Below are 15044 nucleotides of genomic sequence, written 5' to 3' on the forward strand. Positions count from 1 at the left end.
CCGATGTAACTCGACGCTGACTGGTTGGACCTGAAAATAGAGACCAATCATATTCTATTGCTACTTGCTTAGCGATTGAGTCCTCTGAATACGGCCATTGGTCGTATCATAACGTCGCAAGTCGTAAGTCGTAGACAAATTAACCAATCATAGTTGATTATTTTTGAAATAATCGACTATGGTTGGTCGATTTGCCTACGACTTACGATTATATAATACATAGTTGATTATTTCAAAAATAATCAATCAATCATGATTGATTATTTTTGAAATAATTGATTATGGTTGGTCAATTTGCCTACGACTTGCGACATTACGATACGACCAATGTAGATTCGGCTTAAGGCTCTTTTTTAAAACATGGAATAAAGAAGTTACAAAATTTAAAAAAACTAATGATAGTGCGTTGAAGTTGAAATTTTCAGCTTCAAAATGCTCCTTTTATTTTTTTATTATTTTATTTTTTACGATAATTTTTCGCCGAGTATTGACATCAGATTTAAAAATACTGGTTTATTTTCAAAATTACACACACACACGGTCAAAAAAATCATAGAAAAAGTTTTAAAAAAGTTTTTTGCAGGAAAAATGTAATTTATGAAACTTGAATTGAATTTTTTGAAAAAAATTTTTTTTATCGAATTGTAGCGTGTTAAAAATAAATAATTTTAAAGAATTAAACAGTGTGTTCCTTTTTAAAGCGCAGCAAGATAAAAAAATTTTTTTAAACTACCAACAGTGCAACAAAGTTGAAACTTTAAGTTTTAAAACGCTTTTTTAATTTTTTGTCTACGATAATTTTTCGATGAGTTTCAGCGATTTGAAGATAGCCTAATTTTTAGGGTATAAAAAGTGTTCCCTATTTTATTTTTGAGTAGTGTATTTCTTTTTTTTAATCAGTTTAATTTGTGATAAATTGACTTAACTTAAAGTAATTTGTTTAATAATTTAGATCCCTTGTGTTAGGATCCAAAATATATCATATTAAACAGATTATTTAAAATTGAACGGGTAAATAGTCCATTTATTTTATGTTATTGAAGTATTCCTATTGCTGAGTATACATAAAAATAATTGTATATAAATTATCAAGGCATATTAATAAGAAACATTTAATAAAAACACTAATAGACATTTTTTTAAACATAATATAAAGCAGTTAATAGATCTTTAAATAAACGTTTTATAGAGATCTAATTTGAAAGACACACATACAAAAATATCTAATTGACCAAATTTTACATATTTTTTTAACTTTCCAAGACATTTATCTATCAGAAACAAAAATTTTAACATAACTTATATATTATATACATATTATATATATTTATAAAATATACAATATTATAAAATATTTATAAAATAAATTAAAATTTTTTCTACATATAAATAATCTATTATTTAAAAAAAAGTAGAAACTGGAAATTAAATATCTTTCAAATTTAAATGACTGGAATGTCAAGGTTTGCTTACAATTTGCTCGCAATTTATCATCAAACTTGCCTGTGCAGATCTTGGTTGATTTTTGACAATTTGACATCAAACATATTAGTAAGCTTTGCTCGGATTATTTTACCATCAATTTATTGTCAGGTTTTGTCAGCAAGGGTTACCAACGAAACACGAGCTTATTACAGACATAGTTGATGCCAATTTGCTATCATGTTTTGAATTTGTCATTAATTTGCTGGTAATTTGCGTGCAAATTGCTTATGTCATGTATATTCTAAATCTCTCTCTTTTCAGATTTCTCGTTCTTATTTATTTCAAATGATAAAATATTGTAAATTGAATTTTTGTCCAAATTCTACTTGTTCCATTAATTACATTCTAAGGATACGTTACTTACGCTTTGGGACGTAATCCAAGTATATATTTATTATAACTTGAATAAAGTCAATTATATTATCAAATTAAAACAAAAATTATTTTATTTTTTTCATGATATAAGCCCGTCTTTTTTCATATAATTATTAAATTTACAAATTACTAATAATTTTCACAAACAATAAATTATTTTCACAAACAAATCTACAATGATAGTGGAAAAAATAATTTATAAACTTTATTAAATATTATATCATCACACTACTAGTGTTATCACACTATGCATATATTTTGGAATAATGATGAAAAAGATAGCACATTACATCTTTTGATACATGACAGTTAATAATACCAGTGCAATATTCATAATTTTCTAATATTATCTCTATATGTATATTTATCATTCAAATTATTTCATTATACATAAATAATTTGCTGTTTTACATAAAAACAGTTCTGATTCATGTTATAACACTTTATTAGAAAGTTTCTAAAAACTAATGATACATAAATTATGACTTATCTTCCTTGCACAATTCTTGTGATTATGATTCTAAATATAAATTGATAAATAATAATTATTTTATAAATGCTTAAGCAATTTTACACATTTACATATTTCACTTTAAGCTCTGTTGCTTGGTGTCTGTGCATACTGAAATAAACATAACAAAATTGTTTTTCCATCAAATATTTTTTTTTGTGTTGTCTAATATATGAAATTCAATGATCTCCTAAGAGATGACACATATTTGAAAATTTAAGTTATCTTGTCGTAAAAATTACAAAAAACTTAACATATTAAAGATTAACATATTAAAGATAGCATTTATGTCATTAATCAATGAATGACTTAGAATAAAACTCTAGATTCAAAATTGTTATTTACAATATTTATTGATACAATTATAGTCAAATTTGACAAAATTCCTGTCAAAACATAATGTTTCTACGATACTGTCCCAACATCATATAGATGCATTCCATGTTCTTGTTTATAGTTTTATCCTTACACATCAATCCTAAGACGGAATTTTCTTCATTTTCTATTCTGCCATATAACTACTTTATTATGCTGCATCATATTTTCGATTATTAACTCTGATGCTTAAATTACTCAATATTTTAATTGAGATAACACAATGGATATCATATGCATACAAAATACATAAAGATATTATTAAAAAGAAAGTATATATGCACAAAGGTGAAAATTACACTCGATGGTTTCAGTTTTAATAGTTGCAGACGGTTTAGCAGTTGTTGCTAACATATACATCTCTCCTATTACCTCTATTTAAAAGATGATAGGTAAGAATGACAAGAGGTATGGAGGGCAACTGCAGAAGGCAGTAAAATGTCAATATGACAATCAACAGGACAGTATGATAGTCAAGTGTCAATATGACAGTCTTTTGAACACCATGAGGTCATGGGAACGTTCTGTAGTTTGCTACGATATCATTTCATGCCATCCACTTGTATTTGAAGAGTTAGTTTCTAGTGATACTGAAATAAAAATGTATAAGAAGAAAATTATAAAAGAAAATTAAACTAATATTACAACAACTTATATATTATAAATAATTCTATTCCTCTCACTTTTAGAAAATTTTTTAAAGATTATGGTGATATTAATGATAAGACTTACCAGTCTTATCATTTTCAGCTCCATCTAGAGAAGATGATCTTGGACCCCATATCCTTACTGTAAAATCATCTGATACAGAAGCCATCATTTGATGATAAACAGGATTCCATGAGACACAATTAACTGTTCTAGAATGTCCTGTGAGTGTTGCTATAGGCAATTCTCTTTTGATATGCCAGATGTATACTTTAGTGTCTGTGTTAACATAGAAATAAGAAATTAATCATTATACAAATTTGCTTTTTTTCTAAATAATTACTGATATATATATATATATATATATATATATATATATATAATGATTTATACATAACAATTTTATTTTTGCACATAACAAACCTTCACTACCGGATGCAATAAAATCTTGATTAGTTCCACCGAAACAGCTATGAATAGTAAAATGTCCTTGAGTGACTCCTTGAAAACGCCTTACAAGACATCTATCTTGTAAGTCCCAAAGATGCACACCTTGATTTGCCACATTCAGTAATGCAAGTCGATCCGCTTTGTTTACACTAAATGACATGACAGGATGATCTTCTTGCAACCTATAATGGTATAAAGCGATTTTGTTAAAAATTTTATTTAATGATATTATATTACTAAATCATACATTGTGAAATCGCATAAATCGTCGAAATTATATCCCCGAATTCTATGATGTGTATCAGCGGCCAGAACAGTCTTTCCATCACTGCGACACCATAAACATTTTACTCTTACTCCTTCCCATGAATCGGAAACATTGCCATCCATATCCTAAAATATTTTTTTTATTAAAGTACATTAAAAATATTCGATATGAGTTTGAGATAATGAATCTTTTTTAATAAAAAAAATAAGATCTTGTCTATCAACTTCCTTTGGCTGCAAATCTTTTATATTTATCTCTAGCAATAAAAAATATCTTACTTTCTCTCTTTATCTCTCTCTTTTCTTCTTTCCTCATAATAGAAACAAATAAAATTTTAAATAAATAGTAAATTGAGACAGTGTTTATTTATATCATTATTTTATACTAATTAATGTGACAAAAAAAATTTAAGGAATATTCTATAATTATAATACTTTCATTTTACTTGTTGAGAATTTTTAAAAAGAAATTTTGTGTGATGCAGCCAAAGAGTTAAGTTTTAAACTGTATAATTATAGTATTAATTTATAAAACTTGACACATACGCATTGATAAAATTGACCACGAAGACCTCCTGCTACAAATTTATTCGAATCACGATGCCAGGCGCAAGCTGTCAATGAATCATCTGTATTTTGAGTCAATCTCACGCGTAATTCACAATCGGGCGTGTCAACATTCCAAAGCCACAATTCAGGACAATCTTCTGGACCACAAGCAATTAAATGGCTGCTATCAGGACTCCAAGCAATTAGTGCTACACCATATGTATGGCCTTCGAGTGTTTTTCTATGTGTTACTTTTAATGTTTCCTATATCACATTTAAACAAAAGTTTATTACCTATATTTCTCAAAAATAAAATTATACAGGATGATAATCACTAACCACATTTTTTCCTACTAATTTCTACTGAATTTTTATTTGTATTGAATCTTTTTGCCAACTTTGAACTAAGTTTTTTTCAGAAATTTAAAAAAATTATTATTTATTATAACTTTTCAATCTTCAATACTGCAGATTTTTTTAGAACTAAATTTTATAAATTGACTTTATCAAATGAAATAAAACTTATTATATCTTAAAAAATATGTGATTTTATTTGTTTTTTCTAAAAAAATATAAGATTTTCAAAAAATTTTGTTCTTAAGGGGATCCTGTACTAAACGGCAAACTCTTAAACGAAACAACGCCCTCATTTAAATTCTCATCTCTCTTTCTATCACGTTATTTATAAAGAAGATGCACTGCTTTTTTCCACTCTATTTTACCTACACGCACACATACACACGAATCGCTCTACAAACTATATTTTTATATTAAACTTCTAATTTCGATTTCGAAGATTCAACAATGTTTTTTATATAATTCGACCCAAACAAACTTGTTTTTACGTTCATACAAATTATATAGTTTTTATTATATGAAGTACATATTATGATGAGTTGACAGCTCGTCTATAATTCGAGACGTCATATTAAGATAAAGATGGATAAGGAAAACTGCAATTTCATAATTATTTCTCATTTTTAATATGAAGTCAAAAAAATTTGTTAGGATTATTGATGTGTGTATTGCAATTGTAGGTAAATATTTTCAATTCTGTCAAATTAGTGCGATGAAAGACTAGAAATACGAAAATCATAATTTTGTCGGTAATACAAACGATTACATGATCCCCTTAATCACACATTTAGTTAGAACTACAAATATTTTAATATTTTTCTAAGAAAAAAATTGATTAAAGTTAGGTGAAAATCTATGATAATGAAATGTTAGACTCTATGCATTATTAACAATCTATTTATAGTATTAAAAATAGTTATTGAAATTATACAAAATTGATCAAATGTTTTAAAAATTTCGGAAAAATATTTAATGTTCTTGATATATGATAACTAGAAATAAATTAATATAAGAAAAAGAGAAAGAAAAAATAGGAATATAAAAAACAATTTGTATATCATCAAAATATAAATCATATTTTTAAAATAAGTTTTAAAAAATTTCACGAAATTCTTGAAGCACTTGATCAGTTTCGCAGTGAATCATTGTGTGTATGTGAGTGTGTGTACTTACAGGATCCACATCCCATATAATTACAGTCATATCTTTAGAGCCTGTGGCAAGTTTAAGACCGTCAGGAGAGAATTTGCAATACCAAACTTCATCGCAATGGTCATTCAATATCTGTATAGTATGGCACGGAAATTGCTCTTTGCCACAACTGTGATCCACAAGCAGAGAGACATTTTCTAGACTCGTTGGCTTTAAAAGAGAAATTATACAGATAGATGATAAGTGTAGAATAATACAAATTTTAACACACACGCATACACTCACTTTCACTCTCTCACTCTATCTCTCTAATAATGTATACAACACAATTTTTATAATTGTATTAAATTTTATTACTGCATCAATTAATCCCATAAAAAGTTTAGGTTGTGTTATTCTACAAAATTCATTTATATAAAATTCACTATATATTGGAACAAAAAAAATGTTTTTTCATTGTCTTCAAAAATTAACATTTAAGGAATAATATTCAATGTATATTTATTTATAAATGATAATTTTTAAAAGTGATATTAAAATAACTTACTTTCAGGATTGGAAAGTTACTTCATAAAAATATTATCATTACTGATTATCATTATTTCTTATCAATTTTTAAAGTAACTCGCATTACTATTATCGTTACTCAAATAACTGGTATAATTTTTATTACATTTTTTTAATATAAATGTTAATACAGGATTAAATTAAATACTTAAACTTTTTATTTATAAATATTTTATATTTAAGTATAACAAAAATTATATAATTTTGATAGTGAAAACGATATTAATAATTTTGATAAAAATTTTAATAGTCTGAAATTCCTAATTAATCACTGACACTAACTAAACTTTCTTATAAAATAAAGAGAAACAAGATATTAAAAAAAGTTTTTTTCAGCAGTTTTTATATAACATTTCTTGATTAATATATTTCTTTGCATGAAAATTATATCCAATAATTTCGAAAAAGTAATGATAAAGATGTTAAATTCAATATTTGTTATAGAAAAATGTAATGTACTTTTTCTGTTGCAAATAAAATTTTTAAATTTGTAATATTGAATTAATTATTGGATCGAAAAAAATAACTGTAATAGTAACGGCGTTACAAAATAATATATTGCTTCTCAACTCTACTCACATCAGCCTTGCTTTTACTTTGCAGATATTATAATAAGTTATAGTGTTGAATTTTGTTCACTTTTTTTCGAGAAATCTCTCATACAGCATGGAACAATTCAATTATATTGCAGTAATGATCTTAAAAGTAACATATTATAGAAACATATACAGGGTGTCCCAAAAGTCCCGGACCGGCCGAATATTTCATAAATTATGCATTTTAGAAAGAAATGTTTCAGACAAAAGTTGTATGGCTTGAAGGGGGCCATCAGATAGTGGCAATGATTTGACCTTGGAGAGTCATTTGACATAAAGGTCACCTTCAATTTCTTAAATGGATCCCCTTATTTTTTATTACATATTCGTGTAGCTTATCTCGAGAGCTTTCCAAAACACTATAATAAAGTATTTCTTCATTGAGTACTTTTCGAGTTATGAGGCTTGAAATCATTTCTTAATTTTGCATAAACCATAAAATATCTAGTAAAATATGCATTTTTCGATTATCTTACCTTAATACATTTATGTACAAAATAATGAGAGAAATCAATTGGTGTAAAGAAAACACATAGTTGTTTTAAAAAAAAAATGTAATTGTTAATTGCAAATTACATATTTTTTTCTTAAAAACAACTATGTTTTTTCTTTACACCAATTGATTCCTTTCATTATTTTGTACATAAAAGTATTAAGGTAAGATAATCAAAAAATGAATATTTTACAAGATATTTTACGGTTTATGTAAAATTAAAAAATGATTTCAAGCCTCATAATTCGGAAAGTACTTAACGAAAACTAACTTAATTATAGTGTTTTGGAAATCTCTCGACATGAGCTACCAGAATATTTAATAAAAAATAGGAAGTTCCATTTAAGAAATTGACGGTGATCTTTACGTGACTTTCAAATGACTCTCCCATGTTAAATCATTACCACTATCTGATAGCTCCCTTCAAGCCATACAACTTTTGTCTGAAACATTTCTTTCTAAAGTGCATAGTTTGTGAAATATTCGACCGATCCGGGACTTTTGGGACACCCTGTATACAGACATTTTAGAAACATATATAATTGTAATAAGAAACAATATTCCAACAACAACATTACGAAAAATAATATTCAATAATCAGTTCGCTTTTCGCTGACGCGCTTTTTATTTGATATGTATTGTAATCATAAAAACTATATAAGCTTATAAGGAGCAACTAGTAAGATTGAAAGTATAATAATTCTTTCTATTTGTTTAATTTCCAGCAAGTATTTACACACACACGCGCGCGCGCGCGCACACACGTCACACACGCACGCACGCACACGCACGCATACACACTATGTTTTCACATATGTATAAGTGTGTATATAAAGTAATATGTATAATATTTGTAATTATGTAAACCGTATTACACTTTAAGAAATGTGTGTTAAGGAAGAATCAATTAAAAAATTAATAAATCTACATACATTTCGAGATTCATGAATTTGATGTTGTATAAAACTTTTTTAGTTTTTAAAATATGAAATCAATAATCTATTTGTGAGTTAAAGTAAAGATTTCTAAAGAGTTCTGTAAAATATAATTTAATCTTAAAATCGTAAATACACATTATCATATAGAACTAAATTTTTAAAAAGATTGTAAACAAAAATTTATGAAAATAAAAATTTCCCAAAAAAATTTTTACTTTAATTCACACAAATTAATTATTAATTTTAAAAAGCTAAAAGAGTTTAGCGCAATATCAATCTCAAACTTATTTAAATTTTTTAACTAATCTGTGTCCAGTTCTTTCTTAAAATAAAAAAATACTTATTCATATTATATACATTATCATAATATTTTATTGTAATTTTTCATAAAAGATATCTTTAACGTTATCGCAATCATATAATAATGGTGTAGCAACAGATTTGGAATATTGCAATTTTTTAATAAAATTATTCTATAATAGTCTGCAATCTTTTTTATAAGCTGAATAAATATAGTTTATAGAAATTTGTTAACTAAGATCAATTTTCAAAATATTTTTTAGAATTTTTATTAAAATTTTAATGAAAAGTCAATTAAGGCAGATTTTGTATTATTTAAGTTTTCATATTATTGAGATTTAAATATAATTTCATTATAATTTCTGTAAAATATTTTTATATACATAAATATATATAAATCATACACACACTCAATGTGCACGCACACACGCACACGCGTCTGTGTGTGTATTTGAAATGTCTTTCCCTCTTTTTAAAGAAAACAACAAAGTTTTCTTACAAAAACTATGGTAATTCATGGTAATCATATCAATTTTCATTTATCATAAATTTAATAATATGTGTAATAAAAATCTTTATTTTTATTAAAAAAACTTTAATTTCTTGGATGTCTGATTATGTAATTATTATTTCAAATAACAGAATAAACATAATGTATACATATGTATGTATTATAAAACATTTATATTCTATTTCTGATTTATGATTTGGAATATTTTTGTATCACATATTCTCAATAATTACTTTTATATTTTACTTCTTGATACTTTTATAGAATAGATATTACAACTATTTATTTAATCTTGAGCTTAAATGTGCATGTTTAATAAGTATTAGTTGTAATACATAATGCTCAGTAAACAAAAATACAAAAACAAATATATAAAAAATTTTATTTAAGTAAATTTCATATAAAATTAAATTGAAGAAAACTTCAATGAATATAATGAATATATGTTTTCGAACATTAAGAAGACTAATTTTTAAATTCTTTTGAAACAAATTTTAAAAATTTATATGAACTATTGTATTATTCTTACAAAAAAATAATAAAATTTCTTTTTTATATTTTTTACAATTTTATGTTTTTTCTTTTTCTTCCTTTTTTGTTTTTGAGAATAAAAAAAGTGGATTATATACATCACACATATTATTATAAACATATACACACGCGCGCGCGCGCACACACACACACATGTGTATGTATGTATGTATGTACATATGTATATATTTATCTTTTAAATATTTTGAAAATTTATTCACCAGTAATAATTAAAAGACTTTATTTTTATTAATTTTTTAAAAATTAAATGATAAAATTTGTAGAGACTGTAAATTTAAATGCTATTTTTAAGTGAAATATTTTGAAAATTTATTCACCAGTAATAATTAAAAGACTTTATTTTTATTAATTTTTTTAAAATTAAATGATAAAATTTGTAGATTTAAATGCTACTTTTAAGTGAAAATATAATTTCAAAAATAATTAAATTTATCATTTTTATTTAGTATTATATGTATTAATTTCATTATTACCTTGATATTATGAATAATTCTATAAATAGTTATATCTTATTTTGAGAGATAGATATGTCAATATTGCACCAAACTTATTAGAGGTATCTTAGGCTACATTCCGTAATTCACTGGTAGTATTGCCAACATATTGTCCTTATATCATCCTTGTTTAACGTTTAATGAACAATAAGAACGACAACATGCTGCCAATGAATTTTGAAACGTAGTCTTAGTACTTTTTTTTATATCAAAACAGCAATATAATAATATTATAAAAAAATAAATATTATAAAAATATTATAAAAATATTATAAAAAAATAAAAATTATAAGAAAAATAGTGGAAGAAAGTGAGCATTAAATGTATAGATAAAAAAGTATAGAAATAATATAGTGAAAACATATATTTAGTAGCACTTATTTTAAATTAATAATTTAAATTCTAATATAATTCAAATATACCTGTGTGTGTGTTATATGATATGTGCAGAGTTGACTTTGCATTTCCACAGCTTGACAAAGTAAAGAATGAAGTCTTCGTGGTGGTAACATAATGGAAGGTGGCAGATATTTTTGTAGTCTGTCCATAAGCGCAGCCCTGGAGACTGGCCCTTTGCCATCCCAGCCTGCACGTGTCTGTTAACAAGTGTCCATTTGCTAGTGATCAAATTTTCAGTTGTAAGTTAGTTTTAAAGATATTTCAAAAATAAGAAAGCTTTAATTGTCGTAGGAACTATACTTGTTAATAATAGTAATAACTATTATAATATTTACATATTTATAGTAGTAACTATATTTAATATAAAACAAATATAGATTTATAATGCTGTATGTAACCATATGTTTATTATTTAAAGCAAATATATAAAGTACCTGTAATTCATCTCGTCCACTGCACATCATAAATAAAGATAACTGATGAACACGACCAGTATTGTGGCCCAAAGGTGTAAGCTCATTGCGTAATACATGTAATGCATCAAATACCATACCTTCTTCTAAATATTCTAAATACTTTTGTTCTAGCAATAAGAATTTCATCTCCTATAAATAAGAAGTCAATACTAATTAAAATGTGCATAATATTTTAATAATTATATTAATAAAAAACTTCACAAATGTTGTCTTTATTGTTATTATAGATCAGTAAAATTATGCTTTTTTCTTCTCTTTATTTTTTTATTATTTATTTATTTTTTAATAATAATTTACAATTCCCTTAAAGCTAAGCTATAAAGAAAAATATATAAAAAAACAATTATACTAATAATTAAATCAATCTCCCAAGTTTTTGCAGTATAGTATTTTTCATTGATATTTATTTATTAAAGCATTATTAACACTATTAAATGATTTTTACATATTGAATTGTTTGTATATTGAAATCTTTTCTTCCTTATTTATAATTTTCAATATCTAACTCCCAAAAGAATATATTTATGAATCTATATTTATATACTTTTTCTGTCATTAAAACAATTAGTAAAATATATAAATCAAATTGAATGAATTTAAAAGCATTTTGCATTATCATGATCATTATATTGTTAAGATTTACCACTAAACTCTGATGTGCACTCTTTAAAAAGGACTTCAATTCATTAAGATCATGGTCTGCTTTGTTCCAATCGCCATCCATAACATGTTGTCTAAACTTTGCTGCAGCAGGATGATCCAGTCGACAGCCTGATTCTTGCATAAGTAGATCTGCTGTACGACTAAAAATAATATATGTTTCTCGTTATTTATTGTTGATTATAAATCACATTTCTTTGATATATGATTTAGTTAAAGATTCATAACAAAACTTTTTAAGAAATTTATTTAAAGATTTATAGCAAAATTTTTTAAGAATTAATAAATTTATAGATCATAAATATTAAATACAAATATATGAATATAAATATATAAATATTAAAAATAATTTAATAATGCATAATCTCTCTCTCTCTCTCTCTCTCTCTCTCTCTCTCTCTGTTGCCAATATATAGTCTAAAATATATAATTATCTATAAAATACATAATTATATAGATAATAATATCATGTTTTCTTCTTATTATTATTAAAATAATTTGGAAAAATATAATTATAATTTTATAACTTATACTTAAATTATCTTCAGTGTTGGAATATTTCAATGCCATTTGCATTTGTCCATTGTCATAAAATAAATATAACTGAAACAGATACTATACTACTTATATTTCAAAGTTCTATTAAATTCTTAGCTTTTTTCCACCATATGAATGAATATGTTCTTATACTTAACATAATTATGGTTAATGACAATTTTTTCAATAAGCAATAAATAATGTGAAAAAAGGCATTAATTACTATTAATTATAAAATTTGAGCTGGAAATGAAATAGAATGATTATTGTGATATAATTAATAATTTACATGTATATTGTATCTTGTTATGGTAAAAATAAGTAAACTTATATATTTGTTTTAATAATATATTAATATAAGTTAATAATATATTATTTCTTTGTTAAATTAATGAAACTAACACAACTCATAAAATATTGAGAAAATAAACAGTATTACATACTCTAAACCAACTGTTTTTAAATGTTGTCCGATAAGTCTCACAATGTCTTGATTAGTTTTGTCCATTATTTTTGGAGGTCCTAAACTCTGATTTATTTCTCCATTCACACCGTTAATATCGCTATCTGATTCCGGTAACAGATTGCCATTGGCATGAAGTCCACCAGAGTCCGCCTTAGATCCATTTTGTTGTAGCCCGGAAGATACACCACCGTTTGATGTCTGCTGTTGCATTATGCTGTCATGTACACTGAAATGTTATTCATAATATGATAATACCATATTAATTCAATAGCATCAGCATATATTATATTCTAATAAAATATTTCTACCTTGTAATTTTTTAAAGTTTTAAAATCGCTAGAAAGATGTGAAAGTTATGTGTTATGCAAAAAAGAGAAAAAGTGCAATTATGAGAAATTGTACAAATACAAGGACAACTTAGAAACCAAAAAAAAATAATACCGATAGTTATCCATGTCCGGACTGGAGGAATGCTGCTCGTCCGCTGGTCGTAGAGTAGTCGATAGAGAACTACGGGACCTTTTGCGCGGTGGCGGAGCGAGTCCACCGTCGTCCGACTCGCTGCTCGAGGCCAGGCTTATGCGCGTATCGCCCCGTTTTTCACACGATTATTGTCCCCCGGGATAACTGTCGATGACTTAACGGCTAGGACTACGGCGGGGGGGAGCCGGGAATCGAGGACACACAGGGCCACGGTTGGCGTTAAACACGACAGGGGAAAAAAATCTTGACCTTAGCTTTTTCCCTTTTTTTCCCCTCTCACCACTTGTCGTATATCTGAAAATGTGGTTCAATCTTTCCTCTTCGCGTATCTTGATGTGATGTGGATGAATCAATCATCAGCTGCCATTAATCGCTATCATCAGCCGCCGTTTAACCTGACGGAACCGTGTCCCGAGGAAAAGGAATTCGCTCTTAATCAAAATTCAATGCAAACCACAGAGAACAATGACTGCAGCACAGCTGATACTTGTTTGGATCGTCGTTTACGTCACACTGTGTCCTTCTTTGCGGATAGGCTAGCGATCGTCGCGCCTGCTATATCCGCTTGTTACGTACTCAGCTATCGGTAGACTGATTGGCTTCGAGGTTTTTTTCAGCTTTCTCTTTGGCCGCATTCAGCGAACTCAACTGCTAAGTAATAATCGAACATGATTGGTTTTTACTTTCAGATCCGACCAATCAGCGTTGAGTTACATCGGAAAATCTAGTAATGTTGCTCAACTGTTGAGTCCGCTGAATGCGGCCATTGTCTATTTAATAGTGTTTTCCAATGGTCGGGTTCAATCGTTCCGGGGATTTATTAAGGTGCAATTTCATTGACGCTAAAAAGTAGCGTCAATGAAAAGGCCGCTTTAAGGTGCAATTTCATTGACGCTAAAAAGTAGCGTCAACAATTGGTTGAACAAAGAAGCAACTACTTACTTCTTTGTTCAACCAATGGCTGACGCTACTTTTTAGCGTCAATGAAATTGCACCTTTACACACTGAAAAAGTTGAAACTGTTTGAACTTTATTTTATTGACGCCAAATCTAGAGAAAGTCTAGTGATTTTAATTTGTCGCTGGTTTCTAGCGTCAATGAAATTGCACCTTTAGACATCATTGGGTGCTTTCTATTTAGCGACACAAGTCGACACAAGCGTCATTCTATCTTTTTTCAATGAATAACAATAAACAAAGATAGAATGACACTTGTGTCGACTTGTGTCGCTAAATGGAAAGCACCCATTGTCCAATCATAGCCATTCTTCTGAAAAACGTAATCATACATTCTTTAGAAAAATAATTGTGATTGGTCAATAACGTCTAGTATCCTAGAGAGATTGAACCCGATAATTTGAAAACATCATGAAGTTACTATTCACCGAGAAATACCACTACAAA

At 26.7% G+C, this 15044-nt stretch overlaps 1 protein-coding gene across 1 annotated transcript; it reads right to left on the bottom strand.

Annotated features, from left to right (window-relative positions):
• Window positions 1-2299: 2299 nt before the first annotated feature.
• LOC105252017 (WD repeat-containing protein 26) lies at window positions 2300-13764 on the bottom strand. The gene is made up of 11 exons (XM_011259186.3): window positions 13600-13764; window positions 13136-13384; window positions 12139-12298; window positions 11454-11624; window positions 11043-11216; window positions 6191-6379; window positions 4658-4924; window positions 4092-4237; window positions 3818-4026; window positions 3479-3673; window positions 2300-3336 (listed from the first exon to the last, which is right to left on the bottom strand). The coding sequence occupies exons 1-11, from the start codon at window positions 13611-13613 to the stop codon at window positions 3281-3283; spliced, it is 1830 nt and encodes a 609-aa protein (XP_011257488.1). The 5' UTR covers window positions 13614-13764; the 3' UTR covers window positions 2300-3280.
• Window positions 13765-15044: the final 1280 nt, after the last annotated feature.

The sequence above is a fragment of the Camponotus floridanus genome, unplaced genomic scaffold (genome assembly GCF_003227725.1).
Source record: "Camponotus floridanus strain SB8 unplaced genomic scaffold, Cflo_v7.5 scaffold254, whole genome shotgun sequence".
Classification (NCBI taxonomy): domain Eukaryota; kingdom Metazoa; phylum Arthropoda; class Insecta; order Hymenoptera; family Formicidae; genus Camponotus; species Camponotus floridanus.

What these genes read in the sequence shown, in the direction of transcription:
- LOC105252017 (XM_011259186.3), bottom strand. An exon ending in ATCATATAACACACACACAG is followed by an intron (nt 6,380 to 11,042) that starts GTATATTTGAAT and finishes TCTCTTTTAAAG; the next exon opens with CCAACGAGTCTAGAAAATGT. An exon ending in TTATATGGGATGTGGATCCT is followed by an intron (nt 4,925 to 6,190) that starts GTAAGTACACAC and finishes AATGTGATATAG; the next exon opens with GAAACATTAAAAGTAACACA.